The sequence below is a fragment of the Nannospalax galili genome, unplaced genomic scaffold (assembly GCF_000622305.1).
Source record: "Nannospalax galili isolate Female #2095 unplaced genomic scaffold, S.galili_v1.0 scaffold155, whole genome shotgun sequence".
Classification (NCBI taxonomy): Eukaryota; Metazoa; Chordata; class Mammalia; order Rodentia; family Spalacidae; genus Nannospalax; species Nannospalax galili.
In genome coordinates this window covers 960,645-983,008 of record NW_008339923.1, presented here as the reverse complement: position 1 = coordinate 983,008, position 22,364 = coordinate 960,645, and the positions used below count along the sequence as shown (strand labels likewise).

The 22,364-nt window shown below is 38.1% G+C and overlaps 1 protein-coding gene across 5 annotated transcripts in view; it reads right to left on the bottom strand.

Moving 5' to 3' along the window:
• Smchd1 (structural maintenance of chromosomes flexible hinge domain containing 1) overlaps positions 1 to 22,364 on the bottom strand; it is a 158,651-nt gene that overhangs the window by 11,775 nt on the left and 124,512 nt on the right. For all 5 annotated transcript variants that reach the window (XM_029564274.1, XM_029564276.1, XM_029564275.1 and 2 more), the window contains exons 38-45: positions 19,423 to 19,549; positions 19,152 to 19,271; positions 18,062 to 18,147; positions 16,715 to 16,837; positions 13,694 to 13,884; positions 10,915 to 11,024; positions 10,674 to 10,744; positions 1,913 to 2,084 (exon numbers count right to left, since the gene is read on the bottom strand). In XM_029564274.1, coding sequence (XP_029420134.1) covers positions 1,913 to 2,084; positions 10,674 to 10,744; positions 10,915 to 11,024; positions 13,694 to 13,884; positions 16,715 to 16,837; positions 18,062 to 18,147; positions 19,152 to 19,271; positions 19,423 to 19,549 — 1,000 coding nt within the window. The remainder of the gene's footprint in view (positions 1 to 1,912; positions 2,085 to 10,673; positions 10,745 to 10,914; positions 11,025 to 13,693; positions 13,885 to 16,714; positions 16,838 to 18,061; positions 18,148 to 19,151; positions 19,272 to 19,422; positions 19,550 to 22,364) is intronic.

Sequence of the window (22,364 nt, the reverse complement as noted above, 5' to 3'; positions counted from 1 at the left end):
AAACTTAAAAGTGGTGAGATTAAAGCCATGCCTGGCTATTTTTAGATTTTTAAAAAAGAAACCTCCATACTGGTTTCCACAGTGGCTAAACTAGTAGAGTATAAGGGCTCCCCTTTTATCAACATCCTTACCTGCATTTATTGTTTTCCCAATGACAGCATTTTTGACTGGAGATAGAATCTCAATGTAATTTTTATTTGCATTTCAGAGCAGGTTTTGTGTGTAGTCATTAACATCATAAGCAGAAGCATAAACCCCCTTCCTACAATTTTTTCCAACTACTACTTTAAAAACTGCTATGGCCAAAGTAGAATCTCAAAACTGGAAACTCCCCAAATTCAACAGCTGAATAAATAATGGTATAGTTACACAGTGAAATACTATTCTGTAATGAAAATAAACTAAAACTACATACATTCATATTTTCCATAACATAGATGAACCTTCACCTCATGCTAAGTAAACAGGAAAATAACATGCAACTCCATTTCCAGGGTTATCTAGAATAGCCAAATCAAAAGAGAATTCCAAGTAGAATGACTGCTAGGAGATAAGAGATGGGAAGTTACTAGTCAATGAGTATGAAGTTTCAGTTTTGCAAATGCATTTTGGGAGACATTGTACAGCAATGTTAATACATTTAACACTACTGAACTGCCCTGTGAAAATAGTTAAGATGGCAAATTTTATGGCACGTGTATATTACAATTAGTAGAAAGATAACAATGAGAAACACAGACAGTAATATTGGCCAACTAGGAAACAGCCTGCAGAAGAGAAAACAGTGGTGGGGGAAGGGTCCACAGCACATACTGTAAGAAAAAATACATAGTTTTTTGATATGGGGTTTTGCTATTTTGCCCAGACTAGCCTCAAATTCCTGAACTCAAGAGATCTACTTGCTTCACTCTCCCGAAGTAGCTGGTGCTATAGGCACATGCCACTATGGCTGGTTCAAAAATTCTTATATTCTAGAAAGTCACACACTTTGAGAGAAAAATAAATGTTAGGATTATCTAATAAACTACTAATTCAGTAAGGACAGTGTATTCTTACAGAGTAAAAAGAGGCAGGTAGCACCTGAGTTTCCCAAGTTACTCTCTACACCACTGCTCCATTGCAACATACTCAGTAAAGGAAAGAGGGAGGGAGGGAGAATAGACCCACCTATGGTCAGAAGGATTTACATTAGTTACTGGTTATCCTAGTTATTTTCTACTGCTGTGATAAAATTCTGACCAAAAATGACTTAGGATTTATTTGGTTTACACAGCTCAATCACAGTTCATTCTCCAGGGCAAGGTCCTGGAGGCAGGAATTGAAATAGGGAATCCCAAGCTTACTGACTTGCTCCTCTGGCCTGTGCTCAGACTGCTTTCTTGTACAATCTAGGACTACTTGTCCAGGAGTGAACCTCCCACAGTGGGCTGGACCCTCTCATATCACTCAAAAATCAAGAAAATGCCTCACAGAGATTCATACAGGATAATCCAAACTGACAGGCAATTCTCCAACTGAGGGTTCCTCTTTCCAGATATGTCAAGTTGACAAGCTATCCAGTGCACTGGTTAATTTTTCATGTTAGATTCTACATATATAAACCCTTAAATACAAAGTTAAAATCACATCAGAAATTGCATTTAGATACTCATTCAGCTGGGAATGTAGCTCAGTGGTAGAATGCTTGCCTAACATATAGAAGATCCCAGGTTCAACCTCTAGCACTGAAAAACAAACTCAGCGTAGGAGGGTAAACATCTGTAATCCCAATACTCAGAGGTGGAGGTAGGTGGATCAGGAAGTTCAAGGTCATCCTAGACTATATGGTGAATTCCAGACTAGCTTAGGATATATAAAACCCTGTCTCAAAAAAAAAGTAGGGGGTGTGGGGGGTGATACTTATTCAACTTACCTATTTGTTCACCTAAGATCAGACACTGTTTTGGTACTGGAGCTCCAAAGACCATTCCCCGAAGTTTATCCATTGGAGGAGCTTTATTTTGAAGGCCCCCAAATTTTCCATTACTTCGAATTCGGTCTCCATCTCTAGTCAGCAGTGTGGGACAATGTGTAATTTTAACAACCTAGGTTAAATAAATGGAAAATTATGAAAATCTCAGATTTGAAATGACATAGTCATGGTAATATTTTCACAAAATTAATAAGCTAATGATGTGTAAACTGAACTGGGGTGTTCTGGGAGTTTCTTGGATTACCCTGACCAACAACTTGAGTATTACCCTACTGCTGAAGACAGCCCACACTTCAGACACAGGACTTAGAGCAATCAAGCTAAACTGACCTGGAAGCCTCCTCCCTGAAGACTATCTCTCATGGTATCAGGGGATACTATGTAAGCTTCCAAGGGAGAAAGCCAATCAATGGTCCTACCCAGCTGTAAAGCTTAATAAACAATAATGACTGGCCCAGTAAACTATTGCTATTGGTGCAGTAGTGGCACTTTTATCTTGGGGGTAATCAACAGCTGTCTAATTGGAATTAAGGCCCACTCAATGGGAGGGAACTCATGTGTGGTACCATAAACAGCCAAATACACATGCCAGAGAGGTCACAGATCGTAGAGAAAAACCCACTTTTGCCATATCCCTAGACCAATGTAATTTCTTACTTTATTCTAAACATGCATTTTCATATTTATAGACAAATATACCTTTCAACCTTTATCAAAGGAGCTTTTTTTTTTTGCAACAGAGACTATTACAGAATTCCTGAACTAGCCAAATGCAGAGTGTCTGTGAGATGCTTAATCTTAAAGTGACACATCTTCAATGCAACTTCTACACATAAGATGAATGCATCTCTCAACTTTCACCAGAGAAGTTTCCTTATGCAGCAAATGAAACCCAGAAAATGACACAATTGGCCAATGTGCAGAGAACCAGGGACAGCAGAGTGTTTGGCCCTGAACAGGACACCTATTTGAAATCTCTGCTTCCCAGAGCTCAGGGCACACTATGAAAGAGGAGGCAGAAAGATTCTAAGAGCGGAAAGGGGTGGATGTTCACAAGGAAGCAGAATCTTCCAGGAGGCTCATCAGTTACTTATATGGACTCACAGCAACGGTGACATCATGCACAGGTCCTAAGCAAGTTCAAACCAGACAAAACTCCAGCATGGGGAGGTAAGAAACCCCAGCCCAACCTAAAGAACTTCTGGCAGTTGATAGCTGCTGGGAGGGGGAGAGACAGTGTCTTACACGGATGGGACTTCTGATGGGCCACACTGAAGGACATTTGGGGACATTAATCAGACTCTACATGCTGTATTATATATACATTAAATTGAGTGCATTAAATTGGGTAGGAGACCATACCCACATAAATAGAATACACACATTAAGAAACTGAAGGGGCTGGGGACATGGCTGAGGGGTAATAGTGCTTTGTCAAGAAAGTTCAAGGATCTGAGTTTGGATCCCTAGCACCTATGTAAAACAGTTAGGCATGGTTGCACTCATCTGTACCCCTAGGGCTGGAGGTGGGAGGGTGTGGGCACAAGACAATCAATGGTGCTTTCTGACTGGCCAGCCTAACCAAAAAACAGTGAGCTCCAGGTTTAGTGAGAGACCCTGTCTCAAGAGAATAAGGTGAAGTCTGATTATAGGAGGACACCTAATATCTTCCTTTGGGTTCTGTGTGCACACACATGTATATACCACCTACCTGTTCACAAAAGTGACTGAAGAAACTATAACTTAGAACACTCTAAATATCTAATCCAATCCTAACAGTAAAGTGTAAATAGTATCTGAATTTTATGAATAAAAGATAAAGTAAAACTTTATCTTTAAAAAAAGGAAATTCCAGAGGTACTTCATATCTGCTCTTTCACCAAATTGCACCTCTATTTACTATTTTGCTTCGTTCTTTTTATTCTTATTTGTGTTAAGTGGGCACTTAAAGAATTTAAATGCAACAAACTGACTAAGGAAATTAAAGTTTTTAGTGAACAAGCCATTTACAAATTTAAAAAAATTATTTGGTTTGGTAAAATAATTATAACAATTGCTTGGTTTTGGTTTGGATTATGTATTTTAAAGAGACAGGAAAAATACAAACCAGGGGCTGGGAAGATGCTCAGTCAGCAAAATACTGCTTAATTGTAAGCTGCATAAGCATGAGGGTCCACAGCTTGCTGGCCATCTGTCTAGCATCAATGAGCTCCAGATTCAGTGAGAGATGTTTCAAAACATCAGGGGGCAGAGCAACTGAGGAAGTCACCCAAAACTGACCTCTGGCCTCTAACACACATGTGCACATGCATGCAATGTGAATGCATATACAAACGAACGCCTACACCGAGAGAGAGCGAGAGAGAGAGCGAGAGAGAGAGGAGAGAGAGAGAGAGAGAGAGAGAGAGAGAGACCGAGACCGAGACCGAGACCGAGTTCATGGGCTATCCATTTATAAGACCAGGTTCATGGGCTATCCATTTATAAAGATTCAGGACGTTTTTAAGGGTTTATTATCATCTTAATAATACACATCTAAGTTTACAGACTTGTTACTCCCTTTTTAACACAGTAGTTAATCCTGGAGAAGACAATCAGAACTTTAGTAGAAAAGGATAGTTTGGCTCTCTTTTGTAACACTTCCGAAAATACAATTGTTATGCGGACAGTCTTTCAATTCTCTCTCAATTTCATGATTCTACCTTACTCTACTGGGGCGGGGGAAAGGTCAAGATATATTTCTGCAAGTTCTGTGAGTGAACAACGGGACATTCAAGAACTCTGGAGAATATTTATAATGTTTAGCGGTTACAGGCAAGGGGTAGTCAATAAAAAGCAGAAGTGATCTATGTATAAATGCATGGAGAATTTAGACAGAAATAACAAAAACTTAATAGTGGTACCAAGGAATGTCATATATATCTTTTCTCAGAAGAATTTTTTTAAAAATTATTTTTATTTATTATTTTCATTTTATGTGTATGAGTGTATTGCCTGCATGTATGTGAGTGCACCCGTGTTGTGCAATGCCGCAGAGGTCAGAAGGTGTCAGATTCCCCTGGAACTGGAGTTAAGGACGGTTCGTAGCCGCCATGTGGGTGCTGGGAATCGAACCCGGGTCCTCTGCAAGAACAGTCAGTGCTCTTAACCACTGAGCCACCTCTCCAGGCCCCTCAGAAGAATTTTGAAACAATTATACTTCATTCAAAACTTGAAGGAGCCAGACCTGGTGGTGCATATGTTTAATATTACCCAGCACTCTAGAGGCAGAGGTGGGCAGATCTCTGAGTCCAAGGCCAGCCTGGTCTACATGAGTTCCAGGCTGGCCAGGGCTACACAGTGAGACTCTGTCTTAAAACAAAACAAATAAAAATTTCAAACCAAATACAACTTGGAAAGAAATATGTTACATCAATTATAGAAACAAATACCACACCTATTTTAGTCACATATGCTTAATAAGTTATTTGTGTATGTGCACACATGTGTCACAGTGTGTGTGTGTAGGTCAGGGAACAACTTGTGGGAGTTCATTCTCTCTTTCTATCATGTAGGACCCAGAGGAACTCAGGTTGGTAAGCTTGGAAAGCAAGTGCCTTTACCTGCTGAACCATCTATTGACCTCAAACTGAACCACCTTCCTGCCTCGGTCTTTGCAGTGCTGAGATTAGAGTCAGGTGTGTGCCACCACACCCAGCTGTTAATAAAAAGATTGTTATTGTTTATCAATACTACATTTTAATCCATTAGTTTTTCAAATATTGTCTATAATCTTTTCCTACCTCTCCTCTTGGCGTTCTCATTAGATTTGTTAATTTTCTTATTCTCCATGTCTCTTTAACCTTTCTTTTTGAGACAAGGACTCATTTATCTGAGGTTGGGAATTCCCTATGTAGTTAAGGAAGACCTTGAACTCACAATTTTCCTGCTAAGTACTGTGATTAAAGGAGTATCCTTCCTTCTCTTCAACTTCTTTCTTTCCTTTCTAGATTGTGGTTTGGAAAAATTTTATGATCCATTTTCCAATTAACTAATTCCTAAGTCTGCATAGTTATTCATTATCGTTCTATTTTTAGAAGAGCTGTTTGATTTTTAAGTGCTCGTTCCTCATTTTTCAACCTTTCTATTTAACTATATTAATTCATACTTTAAAATTTTGCTCTCATTTTTAATATGGAAACTATTTCAGTTCCAATAAAGTCTTTGCTTGTTTTGATCAAATACGTAAGTATCCTCTAGTTAGCACCATAAGAACCAAATGTCTATCTTGTTTTTTCAGAACATTCAAATATTATGAGTGTAGGCTGCAAACAGACAGCATGGCCAGTTTATGCCAATGAATTATCTAGGATAAGATTTAATTGTTTTCTTTCTTTTCCATTTCATGCCAAAGTTTAAGAGAGACTATTTTCTGGAAGTTCCTAAAAGCAGTCCAGTGTGAAGATCTAGCTGTCAGGTTTATTTCTTTATCCTAATTTATTTATTTATCCTAATTCCCCACACTGTCGGAAGCCCAGGTTTTGTCTACTGGCCTCTATGTCCCTCAAAGGTGTGAAACCTGCTTAATGGAACAATCTGACCTCAGTGTTGTTGCCCTTTCTATATTCCAACCTCCACTTAACATTCTTACTTTATTTCCAATTCACAAATTCAGACACCAGAAAAGCATATCACGTTTTCTGTATAGCTGTCTGATTTGTCTAGTTCTTTGTACAGCCCTCACTGTACTGTGAGTATACTGCAGGTAGTGTGTAGATGGCTCTAAAAGCCAGGTTTCCCAAACTTCACATTCAATTAGTTCATAGAGGCAGCAGGAAAGCAGCCGTAATATGAATATTTACATCCTAAGAACTAGAAAAAGCTACAAACCAAGGACCTCCTTGTCCCCTTTCCATTCAACATTTAATAGCATACCACACAATGCTTCATAGTATCTAAATATCTGATCTAAATACTTAGGATTTTTCAGTTATTATCCTATTTGCTGACTTTATCCTCACTGGTAAGCTTCTCATCTTCTCTCAACAGATTAATGCATACTGTCCTAGCATTTAGTGAGGTATGTTTTCTATTTCATAATCAAGGACATATAACAGCACCAGTTATTACCAGGTCACAGCAGTCCTTCCACCCTGAACTACTTTCTCGAACAGTTTATAACAGCTATTGTTAGATTTATAAAGAACCATTCATGAAAATGCTCAATACTATTCCTCACTTGGCTGTGTAATTAATTATCAACAGTATCACTAATTTAGTTTTCCATGCTTAAGATGAATTACTGTTTCTTTTTTTTTTTTTCGTTTGTTTGTTTTGGTCTTTTTTGGAGACAGGGTCTCCCTGTAGCACCAACTTGCCTAGAACTCACTATGTAGACCAAGATGGCCTTGAACTCAGAGAGATCCACCTGCCTCTGCCTCCCAAGTGCTGGGACTAAAGGTATGTGCCATCATACCCTGGGTCAACTACTGCTTCTTTAGCACGTGCAATGAGAAAATGCTCTGACTAGCTCTATTTCTGCTCTGAATTAGTACTACTAGACTTGAGGCAAATACAATACTTGTTTCAAGCTTAAGGTTTCTCATATTGAGACCAGATGATCTTTAAGACTGCTATAATTCTAGAAGTCAGTATTAAAGACTACTGTCTCATATTTTTAACTAGCCTGTCTTGCTTCTATAACTGTAAACATTCTTACTCACTTCAAATTACAATAACTTGCAGGTCTATAATAATTTCAACATGTTCCTCCTAGCATTTCCAGGCCTCTCACACCACACTTAGTAATACTATTTGCTACTTCTTGGGACTGGATTATAGGTCAGAGGCAAAGCACATTTCAGAATGCAAAACCCTGGGTTTTATTTCCAGCAACGCATGCTCTGCCAAATGAATACTCCTTGTTTACTAAAGGATATGTGACATTGAAGATCTTATATCCTTCCTGACACTTTACCAAATTCTAAGTTCTTTGCTAAATGCTTTCAATGTATTACTTTATGCGATTTTTACAAGAGCCTTCCGGAGGGTCTTCTTCCAGATCACCGCCCCCCACCTTCATTTTTTTAGTGCTGAGGACTAAACCATGAACCTCAGACATCAATAAGATTTTTTTGTACAAATTCCTTGTTAAAGCATACACTCTTTAACAGCTACTTCCCGGCCTACTGTTTCTTCAATGGAGCAGTTCAACCTTTGATAGGCATTTAGACAGTTTCTAAAGTTTCCTATTACCAATTATTCATATTCTTTTTATTTTTTTGGTCTTTTTGAGATAGGGCCTCCCCATGGCCCCAGCTAGCCTGGAATTTGCTGTGTAGAACAGGCTGGCCTCAAACTCACATAGATCCGCCTGCCTCTGCCTCCCAAGTGCTGGGATTAAAGGCTTGGACCACCATACCCGGCAGGAAATATTAAGTCCTAAAGAATAATTTCAAGAGAATATTTCTAATCTGGTAGTTCTGGGTTAGAAAACACAACTGTTTTTCATCCTTTGTAGAGCCAAGAAAATGTTCATGGAAAAGAAATGGCCATTTTTAGGATTAAAATAAAATTCAGCATGACACTAGCAAAGTGTGGTCTCATGGTCAAAATCGAGTTAAGGATAGCACTATTCTAGATCTAAAGGACTTTTAACTCCACCCCAGCTCCTTTTTTTTTTTTTTTTGAGAGAAGGTGTTCTAAAGTTGCTTAGGTTGGTCTCAAACTCCTAGTCTGAAGTGATTTTTAGCCTCAGCTTCCAGGTACAGGGAAAATAGGTATATACCACTGTGCACACCAGGACTTCTAAAACCTGTCTGTGTACACACATACAGACATGTGAGTTTGCAAGCACATAGACAAATACAGGCCAGAAAATAACCTTAGGTGTTGTTCCTCAGGTGCCACATCCACCTTTCTGTTATTGCTGTTGAGATGGTTTCTTACTGGCCTGGAACTTGCCACATAGACTATGGTGACTGGCAACCAGGCTCCAGGGATCCTCTTATCTTCACCCCCCAGTGCTGGGATTCCAATTGCAATCACCATGCCTGGTGTTTGCATATGGGTTCTAGGTAATGAACTTAGTCTCCTTTCAAACATTGTACAACTAAGCCATTTCCCTGTCCATTTCTAAACTCTAAATTCTTTTTTCTTTTAAATTTAAGAAAGACAAGGTATCTCTGTAGCCCTAGCCTGGAACTTACAGAGATCCACTTGCTTCTACCTCCCCAGTGCTGAGATTAAAGGCATGTGCTACCATGCCCAGCTTAAATGCTTAAAAAGAAAACAGTATTTTATTTTATGTGAATAAATATTTTGTCTGCATGTTTGTAACTGTGCCATGTTTATGCAATGTCCATGGACACTAGAAGTGGATGTTGGATTCTGTGAAACTGGAACTATGGATGGTTGTTAGCTGCCCAAAGTCACATGTGGGTGGTAGGAACTGACCCTGGGTCCTCTGCAAGACCAACAAGTGCTCTTAACCATGGAGCCATCTCTGTAGCCCCCATTTCTAAAACTCTTAATGGTATTATCCTATCCTATCTCATCCTAGTGGATGAGAACAACCACCTTTCCAGAGAGCCCCAACTGAACCCTTGGACAATACCAGCTGCCCAGTTATAGGGCAATTAGCACTAAATGCCAGTTACATTGAGTAGGAATTTTGGCAGTGTTCTACCATCCCAATGCAACTAACCAGCACTGCTAACAACCCTGACAAAAATTCAGAGGTATGAGAATGTATTGTTTAAAGCCTGCTAACTCAAAAGGGTATTTATTACCTGACAAAAAATAACCAAAAGACATATGGCTAACACCCCTCCAAAGGTGCTCAAAGCTGGTGAGTATAGCTAACTTCAAAGGTGATAATAAACTGAACCATGTTTCCTGAAAGTCCTTATGCTAAAATTCTCATCCCTATAAACTCAGGATGCAATCTTTATTTTGAGAAAGGGTCTCAACAGTATACCCCAGGCTATCATGAAACTTACTATGTAGACAAGATTGTGACCTGGTACTTAGAGCAATCATTTCACCTCATTTTCTAAGTGCTGGAATTTTAGGCATGAGTCAACCATAGCAAGCCTAGAGACAGTATTTTTACAGAGATAACCAAGTTAAGATGAGGTTATTGGGGCAGTATCACTGCTATCCTTATCACAAGAGGGAAACTTGGACAGTGACAGGTAAACATGAAGAGGCATGGAGAAGCCAGCCACAAGGAAGGGTGAGAGGCCTTCACTCAGTTCTCAGAAGAAAGTCTTGAATTTGGACTTTCAAGTCTACAGATCTATGAGACAAAAAATTCTACTGTTTGAGCTACACAGTCTATTGTGTTTTGATATGGCAGCCACCCCAGAAAACTGATACACCAAGTCCTATTTTCACCAATATTATCTGAGACTATCATTTTCTCAATACTGCCAGTAACAGATACTACTTGAGTTTCAGACAACTCCACAGCCTGCAAACTCACATCATTTTAATTTGTACCAAGTTGATCCTATCAATCTGAAAGATGTACATTGGTTTTGACAAGTCCAGCCATTTGCTTATGTATCACCAGAGTTTTGCTATGTATCCTAGGCTGGCCTCACAAATGTGCACTGCAAGGCCTGGCTACTGGAATAACTTATGTACGGCTGTAATATACTAACATTTAAAAATAATCCAGAATCAGAGCTACAGATTTTAAAAGAAATGAAATACATACCTCTTTTCTATAATGATTGGCTGCATCCAGATTATCCAAAATAATGGTATCTCCTAACAGCATACCAAAAACTAAAGACATCAAAAAATATATAGAATTAAATAGAATTAAAAATATACAGAATTAAATATTGATAAAGTAGTACTTGTAAAGAACATAATTTTTCATAATTAGTAATTTATAAATCTGTATAATGAATGTAATATTTGAACAAAACAAAGATACAACAATGTCTTTTTACCTGTTTCACAATGTTCAATATTATCTGGAAATGTTAACAAATCTCGAGCAAACACTGGATCTCCAAAGGGTTTAAAATGTAATTTACCATTTCGGAAATGAGGTAGAGGTCTGAATTAAAAAAAAAAAGGGGGGAGGGGGCACTAAATAAAGCATACATAACTAAAAATAACAAGAAAAACATTGAATATATGCATATCACTTGACCAAATTATCACCTCCCTTCCAGCCACTAATATTCCTAAAGGATCAGGTATTATGCCCTAGAAATGGAATCTCCATATGAAATTAACTGTTTCAGTGGCTCTTGAGAGTCCAGGGTATATTACTGTTCTGTTCTTACATGTCTCTCCCTCCTCTTCTCCGTACACCTGCACTTAAAATTTATGTTAAACCCCAACTGCTTCAAAGAACAAACATAAATCCTCCTTAATGTTATCCATCCTACTATGCCTATCTGCAGTAGCAATAAAGGCTAGCTGCTCTTAGTCTGACAAGGAAAAGAAAAAGGCAGGGAATGTCTGAAGCTAGTGTCAGATGAGACTGCCTCACTGGACAGTGGTCAGAGAATGCATACGGGAAGTGGCAAGGCCCAAGACTGAAACGTGGGCAAGAGAAGTTGCTTCAAGACCTTCAACCCCTGTCCCTCCTGGAATAGAAAGACTGACTAAAGGCTTGGGTACCAGTGGCATTTCTGAGACAGTGGATGATTTGTGACACAGGATTTTCATATGTGAGAACAAGCAGATGGCAGAGAGTTTTAACAAGTTATTCTCAACAAAAAGTGAAGCTCACTTCCCGTCAACAGGGAGCGGCAAGATACTCAACAGGAAAAGAGCAAACTTTAATTCTAAACACCAAATTCATTCTTTCCCTACACCGTTTTAAAATATATTTTAACTAATTCTTTGAGAATTTCAGAAATGTATTTTGATCACATACGCCTCCCCAATCCACTCCCATCTCTCCACTCCCTCCCAAATCCACCTCTTTACCTCCTCTTTAAAAAAAAAAGAAAAAGAAAAAAATCTACCAAGTCCAATTTGTGCTGCCCATAAATTCATGGGCATGGGGTCAGCTACTTTAAGTATGGTCAACCTATGAGGGGCCACATACTCAAAGAAAACTAACTCCTCCTCTTCCAGAAACCATTTACTGTCAACAGTTAGGGGTCCAGGCTGGTAAGCCCCTCCCTGCTGCACACTACAATGCTGACTGGCTTGATCTTTTTTTGGGTCTTACTGTGTAGCCCTGGCTGGCCTGGAACTCCCTGAACTCCTCATGAAGACCAAACTGGCCTCACTCACAGAGATCCACTTACCTCAGCCTATCAAGTGCTGGGATTAAAGGCATGATGCCAGGCTAATCTTATAAACTTCTTGGGCAGGCATGCATAGGTGTTCTGAGTTCATGAGTACAGCAGTTCTCAAGTTTTTTTGAGAGGGGTGCGGGGGGGGAGTAGAAGTAGGAAGGGTGTCTACATGTGCATGTGTGGAGATCCTCAATTGCTCTTCACTCTAAGGGGTGCGGGGGGGGAGTAGAAGTAGGAAGGGTGTCTACATGTGCATGTGTAGGTGGCACCTGTGTGTGGAGATCCTCAATTGCTCTTCACTCTGTTTTTTGAGATACAGTATCTTCATCAACCTGGAACTCAATGACTTGGCTAACTTGGCAGGCAGTGAGCCCCAGGGATCCTCCTTCTGTCTCTGCCTCCCCAGCAATGGGATTACAAATGGGTGTCACATCTAGCTTTTTATGTAAGCACTGGGGATTTGAACTCAGTCCTCATGTACAGCAAGCACTTTATTTACTAAGCCATTCTTCTAGCCCCTGCAGCTACCAGCCACCTTTTAAAACACTGGGTCTTCAGTGATGACAGTCAAGATAAAAGAGGCTTAGCTAAAGGGAAATTTTTTTCTGATAAAAGGTATTACCTTAGGGGATGGGGAGATAGCTTAGTTAAAGCACATGCTGCATATGCATGAGAAACTGAGCTTGATCCCTGCTGAAAAAGTTGAGTGTGGTAGCATAAACTTGTAATTCCACTACTGGGGATGTGGAGACAGATTTGTGGAGCTCACTGGTCAGTCAGCCTAGTAGGATCTGTGAGCCCCAAGGCCAGTGAAACCCTGTCTCAAAAAACAAGAGGGATGATTCCTGAGGAATGATACCCAAGATTAACCTCTGGCCTCCACATATATGCACATACATATGTACCTGCACACACACCTCCCCCACCCCTAGTATTCCATTTATCAACACAGCAATTCTGACTTGTTACGAATTCTTATGCTGTCTAAAATGGTACTGATTAACAGCCAGGAAGATGTAAGAATTAATAAATCTAGTTTGTCTAACGTGCTACTACATTTACTTTTCAAAATGTTTTTAGAGAAAATCATGGAAAATAACCAGGCATTTTTAATCGAAATCTTTTTGTATCTTGTAAATACTGTGTGCCTATTTTAAAATATTCACCTTAAAAGACTAGAAAGAAAAGCTAACAAAACAAATAAAAAATTATAAATGTGTACAAGTACTGACCAGTAACTTTTTCAGATTCTTGAACCAAGCTTTATATGGCCCGCAAAGGGTATGAGTTAGGATGTGAAGGAAAGCAGAAATTCAAATACAGTCTGCTACATCAACAAAATCAAATCATTTACTCTAAAAGCAGATTGAGAACGTAGTATAACTCAGACTCAACATGGCCATGGGTTCAATCCCCAGCACTACATAGGACCAATATTTCAGAAGAAAACATTTTCACTTTTTCTAACCTTTTCCAATCTGGAAGAGTTTTCCTATAAATAGAATCAAGGGGCAACACCTGCTGACGACCTTGGGTTTCATCATAGATCCGACGAGCGGCATCTGTGGTTAGGGTGACCACACAGTCCATGTCACTTGCCAGATGCCAAGAAATAACCATTGCAGCTCGATCATCTTCAATTTGTGCTAGATGTGCAATCTAAAGCCATTTTAATAAAAACAAGCGGAAATTTAAAAATTAAACATATTTTTAAAATTTAACACCGGACCAAAAAAAAAAAAAAAAAAAAAAAAAAAAAAAAAATCCTCCTGAAAACACCCATTTGAAACATGAATTTAAAGAAATTCTCAGCCTAGTATGGTGGCACACACCTGTAATCCCAGCACTTGGGGGACTGATACAGGAGAATCATAAATTCAAGGCTAGGCTGAACTACACTGCAAGTCTCTGTGTCCCCAAAACAAAGAAAAATAAAAATCCCTTCAAAAGTTATAGAAATACATTATTTTGAATATAGTAAACAAAAGAGACAAAATCAAATTATTTAATCTAAAAGCAGATTGTCTATTCTGTTAAATTCTTTTGAAAAAAAAATCTCTACAGATTAACCTCTAAAAAATTTACAAAATAAGTGAATAACAATGGAAATTTTGTCAGTTAAAGATACATTCTCCCCCCACATTTTAGTATCTTTTAGGGAAATCTTGACAATCATAAAGTAAATTTCAATAGCAATAAAATAATGGAGTTTCAAGATTCAATTAAACATACATTTGATATAAATATTTACATTTCTATCAGGAAATAAATCTAAATGCTACAAATAAAAATACTTGCTTCAGTAATAAGTAGCTCCGACTAAAGCCTGTTAAGCTTTGGATATTGTGGCCAGCTCCCAAGCCTCAGGCATTGTTGCTGGAAGAATCACATCTACCATTTATTTTCATCTGATCTGGTAGCACAAACCTCCTAAGCAATGATGATCTATGCCACTGCCCTTTTTACTGATTTACAAGAAGTATAATGTAAAAAAGGAAGAAAATAAGACATTAAGACATATAGGCTGAGGGTGTAGCACAGTGGTGTAATGCTGCCTGGTATATGTAAGACCCTGAATTCAATCCTCAGCACTGGGGAGGCATGGGGGTTGGAGAGGGGAGAAGATAGGAAGAAGGCAGGTATGGTGGTGGTTGTTGTTTTGCGGGGGTGGAGGGTGCCTAGCAAATGTAAATGATATGAAAGATGAAGAAAAAAAAGTGTTCTATCCGAATGCAGAAAGATTAAGAGAAGCATAACAATTATTTCTACGTACAACACATGTGCACATGTACCTTTGAGTTCAATTAGCAAACCCATGGTGGAGAGAACAGACTCCTGAAAGTGTCCTCTCACCACCACACATGTGCGCGTGCGCGCGCGCACACACACACACACACACACACACACACACAAAATAAATTATATATGTGTAAAAAGAAAAATGAAGTCCCACTTACTTGATGTATTTAACTGATAAAACTAATTACAATGTAAAGGTCTGAGGTGAAATCTCCCAATGTTCCCCACTTACTTCTACTATTATTTCTTCTAGTTTTAGTAAAAGCTAAGATTTTTTTTTTTTTTTTTTTGGCTTTTTGAGACAGGGTCTCCCTATAGCCCCAGCTGTCCTGGAACTCACTATGTAGACCAAGCTGGCCTTGAACTCACAGAGATCCGCCTGCCTCTGCCTCCCAAGTGCTGGGACTACAGGCGTGCGCCACCACACCCAGCTTAAGAAGAATTTTTTTTAGAAACTAGGCAAAAAGATTAAGGATGATTTGGGTGGATTGGAATGTTTTCTCTTAGCGGTCAGACAGAAGGGCCTGGTCGGTACTTCTGAGGGGAGAGTGGAGAAACTGAATAAAATTAATTTTCATTGTCACCATATGGAGACTATATTTCTCTTCTTGAGAGTTATTTTATATATTGGTAGAAAATCTTACATATCAAATAAGAATTCTGTATTGAGTGAACCATTTTACAGGTATCCATACATATTCCCAAGTTTACAATTATAGAACTGTTTCTATCAGTTGATTCATTTAAAAACATTGCATACTAGCATCTTGCTTTTCAGTTTATGAATGTACACTTTTTAAAATTTGAATTTGTGGGGCTGAAGAAATGGCTCAGGGGCTAAGAGCACATACTACTCTTCCAGAGAACCCAAGTTCAGTTCCCAGCACCCACATCAGGGAGCTCACAACCATCTGTGACTCCAGGTCCAAGGGATCTGATGCCCTCTTGTGGTCTGTGTCGGCACCACCACATATGGAGCATTCACTCACACACACAGACATAAACACATACAAATAAAAATAATAAAAATAAAGCTTTAAAATTCAATTTGCAGAGTAAGACACTAGCATGGCTTTGGTCACCAGTGTGCTGTACATCCCTGCTTTCAGTGTAGCTCACTTTTGAAGCAAGTGCATGAACTACCATGAATTTGGAATGAGGGACTGGTTCACATCCAAGTACTATGCTTAATTATATATGAACAAGTTATCCAAGTTTCCTAAACTTCAATTTCTTCACCTGTAACTAGAAGTAATATGTTTGCTACCAAAGGCAGAAAGGAAGAACGAACGGCACTTTCTCCCCCAAATAGTTTCCTTTGTTGTCACTTTCTTGAATTCTAGGGATTTGCTAAGGTTAGACCTCATGCTTAGAAACCTTCTGCTATTTCTTTTCTGCTGTGCCTCTTAACTTCAGACATCTACAAGTGTGCAACTTTCCCATAAGGCTCTGTGATATGAAGCATTTCTAAGTAGACGATAAGCTTTGACTAGGATGTTGACAATCTCTGCCACAGCTCTCAAGAGACTGTAGCTTAAAACTGACAAATTCCTATAATGGCATTAAAAGTAGGTGTCTTACTTGAAAAACTTAAAAACTGCAAAGAAACTACATTATCATATCATTTTTAGGTAACATATTTTCAGCAAAACAAGAATGTAGAATTTCTGAAAAGGCTTAAATCACAAACCTTTCCCAAAACATCTCCACTGCCTTTAGTATAGTTAGGAAGAGTACACGATCTTCTGGGCTTTTTCTTTAGTTCTTCCTGTTCTGTTAACTTTCTTTTCAAAAGTCCTTCAATATGAGGTATCTGTAATTTATAAAGACAAATCTACAAGGTCAATTATACTAGGTAGCCAAGGACCAAAAAAAATCCCCAATACTTTGGAGTACTTCAGAACATAGTTATTCAACTAGGCACTACTTTATAAACAACAAAACTATAGATAATAGTACTAGAAAATGCCTATCATATATCCCACTGAATTTTTTTTCCTATCATTTTCTTTTTTTAGGGGGGTGCTGGGAAACAAACCCAGGACTATGTGCATGCTAGGTAAGTGTTTTGTCCCTGAGCTATATTCCGAAAGATAGAATGCCATTTTTGTGGAAGAAATGGGGAAATGCTGGGATTTAACCTAGGGTCTTACACATTCTAAGCACATGCTCTACCACTGAGCTGCTCACTGATTTTTTTCTTTTTGTCTGTTAAGAAATACAAGGCTGGGGAGATGGCTCAGAGGTTAAGAGAGCTTCCTGCTCTTCAAAGGACCCAAGTTCTGTTCCCAGTACCAGCATGGATGACTCACAACTATCCTTAACTCTAGCTCCAGGTACCCTGACACCTTCTTCTGGTCTCCGTGAGCTCCTGCACACACGTGCCATATTCCATGCACAAGAAGAAGAAGGAAGACGAGAAGCAGGGGAAGTGGGAGGAGAAAGGAGAAACAATCTAGTCCTTTGCCAAGTCTGGTGATATCCACTGTAATCCATCACTCATAAGTTGGAGTGAGAGTCTGAACCCAGCCTGAGCTACAAACCAAAACCTTGTCTCCCAAAAAGCAAAAGCAAAACCAAAAGCTCAACAAAGGCAAAAAACAAACAAACAAACAAACAAAATCCAAATTAGACTTCCTCTTTGGAACTGAATTATACACACAGAAATTCATAAGCTTTTAAAGAGACCCCCCCCATAATACTTTGTGTTATTTAAAAAGAAATTGTGTGTATATGTACATGAGTGCCATGGGACACTAGCATAGGTCAGAGGACAGGTGCTGGCCTATAAGCTTGGCAACCTGAGACTACCCTTAGAACCCAAGATGGAAGTAGAGAACCGATTCTACAAAGTTGTCCTCTGACCTCCATTTGTGCACTGTGGCACACATACGGACTGCACATGCATGCACGCACACACACACATAACAAATAAATGTAAAAAATAAAAAATAAAAACAATAGTGTCCAGAGCATTCCTAATAAAACAAGCAGTTGAATTAGAGAAGGTCTTTTAAATGTTAACTTGGAATTGTACCTGTTGTGTTGCAGGAATATCGATATTATATGTTTTTAGTTCATTTCGCAGCTGAGCCTCTTTTAATTTTGCTTCTTCAACTTGGCCTAAAATTAAAAACAAAACATTACAACCATTTTTTATAGTCCTTAAAGGCTAGCCTTGTCTACATGGCAGGTTCCAGGTGAGCTGGGACTACAGGGAGACCCCATCTCATAAGAACCAAAAAAAGGGAAAACTGAAAGATAACCACTTAAGAAATTAAAAATTCAGCCATAAATTCTAAGGTTCAATAATATGTAAAAATGAAAAACAAAATCAATGCAGTAAAGAAGGTATCATGGTATCATACTGCAAACTCTTGTGATTGTGCTTATTTAATCTACACATGAGCTAAACATAATTGCAAAGAGGTGTTCTCAGAACCAAGTGAAGAGTTTATAAAAATAGTGCTCTACAAAAGACTTGACATTACTTGATTTAGCTTCTACTATGTTTTACCTATGGTCTTATACAGATACAGAAAAATGTGAGACAGGCAATAAATGTTTCTCGACTAATTAATCAAAACTGAAACAACTTTATAAAGTGATGACTTAACTATAAATATATGCTGCTCATGACTAAAATTAAATTCCTTATTATTTCCTTGTAATAATAATTGTTGTCTTTTGGGTTTTTTTTTTGTGTCAGGGTCTTCCATCGCCCTGACTGGTCTGGTACTCATTACATAGACCAGGCTGGCCTCTATCTCCCAATTGTTGAGATTAAAGGTGTGTGCTACCTTGCCTGGCTTCTGAAAATATTTTTTGCCAGAAGCCAGAGATAGATATGTTAGAAATCAGTACGTCAAAAGTCTTAAATTGTCCACAGGTCCCTCTTTCTAGGATAAAACTTCACACTTTTTATAATGCGGAAGCAGAATACACATTTATTTAAAATCAAGAATACTTCATGTTAAAAACTGCCAAGTGATGGCTAGCAAGCCGCCACCGCCTTTCTGTAGTAATTATTATTTCACCTGCCGTCAGGAACAGATGATGGCTTTCACTTCCTGCCTCACCACTCCAAAGCCTAATGTTTTATTATCTTGGAATACAAGATGACTTACATTTCATTTCATCAAGAAGCTGCTTGTTGGCTTCAAATAAACTTCTATACATAATAATGGACTTAGAGAGCTGGTCCTTTTCTCTCGTAAGTGCTGCCATTTGTTGCTGCTTTTTAACATCTAAGGAAAAAAAAATCAGAAAATTTACACAACTTAAAATTTCTGACTTTTCAAATGTCATATATAATATGATGCTAATTCAAAGCAAAGCAAGGTTATCTAAAATACCATTAACAATAAGACTTTTAAATCTATTTTCCCAAAAACTTACCATTGTAAAACATAAATGGCAGGCTATATGACTCTAATGTCCTCAGTAAAGGTGATAGGCGAGGCTCAAAGACAATAAAATATTCAGTACTATCCCTTCCAGGACTATTTTCTGCCAGCACTAGACTCTGCATAAATAAAGGATGAGAAAAAAAGATTTAAAAAAGGAGAAATTTCAATGTTACATATGCCATCATGTTTTAAAATAAGCAGTAAAATTTAAAGGTGAAAAGCACTGACTGATTTTTTTTTAAAGATTTACTAAGCTATTACCCCCCTTAAGATATAAAACACTTTACCTTTGGTACTGGTTTGAGATCCAAATGATTTCATGAGCATAGCTTATGTAAAAATTAAATATACTGACGTTTACAAGAAAGAGTAATATTTCCTTATCTGTATCAATGGCCACTTACAAAATTGTCTTGATTCAAACCTTTAAGCTAAAACAGGGTGAAATAGCTAACAAAGGGGAAGTTATAAAATTAACGATCACAAAGAAATGCCTAAAGCCCAGAGCTCCGTTTAAGTTACAGCTGTTACCAAGGGAGTAGACCCACCTGTCTCAGGTGACAGCACAATAGGGCCTTGAAAATGCTGTCAAGATATGATTTTTAAACTTTATTTTCCATTAATACACAAAAAGTTAGCATACTTTACCTTCAGACCACAGCATTTAACTAGTAACTGATGCAATTATATATATTTTTTAACTCAAATTATCTTTCCAATGTTCTACAGGAAGAGATATTAGTTGCTTTGTTCTTCAGAATACAATTTTAAAAACTTTAAACTGACAGAATACTGTAGATCAATACAAGACATAGAATTATACACTTTAAGATCATAATTCTTTTCCCCAAAGATAGAGGACCTAAGACACAATTAAGCCAAGTCCAAGTCCCATTCAGTTTTGAAAGCTATCTCCATGTATAATGCACAAATTTAAGTACACATAAAAATAGTTTTATTTTAGAAGTCATATACTCTATACTTTAACTTGTATGCAACACTCAATTTGTTGATAATTCATAAAATATAGTTAACAATTAAAAATTTTATGCACAATATAGATAAGTTGCACTGTAATACTCAGTCATTAGGTGATAAACACTTAGTTTAAAATTTTATACAATTACCTAGGCTACAGCAAAGATTATTCAAAGTTTCTCTGTAAATGGGTTTTCTAGGATAATGAGTTAAAAGTTTATTTTGCTAAGTATCCAATTTCCATTAAGGGGGGGGGGCTATATCATTTTACCTTTTCATCAGCAATGCATAAAAACACCAATTCCCCTGGTGAGGGTCAACATTTAGTATTGTTACTAAGGTCACACTTCTTGTTTTTATCCATCACTTACATGCTCTAATCCATTATTCATGCTTTGCTCATTTATTTTTCTACTAAATTGTCTTTTAAAATTAATTTTGCATAGTTTGATGGGTTTCAAACCATGTTCAATAATCTATATAAAGTATAGGACAATATTTCTCCCCAATTTACTAACCTTTAAACATTTAAACACTAATGATGTATCAAAAACTATCAGTATAATTTACTTCTTTTAATTCTGTTCATGATATGATTATCAAAAAGCTTAATTTTAATGCAGTAAAATATGTTCTTTCTTTTAAGCCTTGTTTAAAGAGGCCTCTACTATTTCAGACTTTGGTAGTGTGTGATCCTTTATGCACAGCTATTTTAAAAGACAGAACAACGGAAATGAAGAGGGGTGAAGAGTTCAAAACTGGAGCCAAGTGTAAACAGGTATCTGACATACCATGGAGATGGAACATCCATGCAGGAATGAAAATGAGGCAGTTGTCAGAAAGGTCCAGATCAACAGGTCAATAGTTCAGAGATTATTAAAAGATAAATTTGAAACAAATTTGAAAAATTATAAAGTCAGATTGTGACTTGGCACAAAGCAGTGCTTACTCTTTTCAAGAAAATGTGGAACACTTGCATATAAATAAAAACTATTCTGGGCCAGCATTTCCCATACATCCCTGAAAAGAAATCACCTGCTAGGCTAGGGGTATAGCTCAGTAATAAAAGACAAGCAGCTTCTCTGTTCAATGCCCAGCACCAAGCCACCTAAATAAATCCTGAACAAACAACACACAGGTGCATATCCACACTCACCACTGGGAATGTGGACTTAATACTTAAAGACTTTCCTGTTTATTCAGTGAGATAGTAGGGACCTCTGGTGGTTAAAAGGAAACATACACACATGAAGTTTAAATTCCATATGCAGCTGCTAAGAAATTGCTAAGTCACTGTCTGAACTTCAAATATGCATATAAGGATAGCATTTTTCTTTTTAAATTTAATTCAATACTTAAAGACTTTCCTGTTTATTCAGTGAGATAGTAGGGACCTCTGGTGGTTAAAAGGAAACATACACACATGAAGTTTAAATTCCATATGCAGCTGCTAAGAAATTGCTAAGTCACTGTCTGAACTTCAAATATGCATATAAGGATAGCATTTTTCTTTTTAAATTTAATTCAATTTTTATTTTATGTGTATGAGTGTATTGACTGCATGTATGTGAGTGCACCCGTGTCGTGCAATGTCGCGGAGGTCAGAAGAGGGCTTCGGATTCCCCTGGAACTGGAGTTAAGGATAGTTCGTAGCCGCCACGTGGGTGCTGGGAATCAAACCTGGGTCCTCTGCAAGAGCAATTAGTGCTCTTAACCACTGAGCCATCTCTCTAGCCCCCAAGGACATCAGGATCTTCAGCCTTAGGATTTGACAGCTCCCCAGGACCATTTTGTAACTGTGGCCCACAGTCCCTTATCTTTGACCCTTCACAGGCTTAAAAAAAAATTTTTTTTTTAGGTGAATGAGTGGTATGCCTGCATGTATGTAAGTATACCCATGTTGTGCAGTGCCTGTGGAGGACAGAAGAGGGCATTGGATCCCCTGGAACTAGA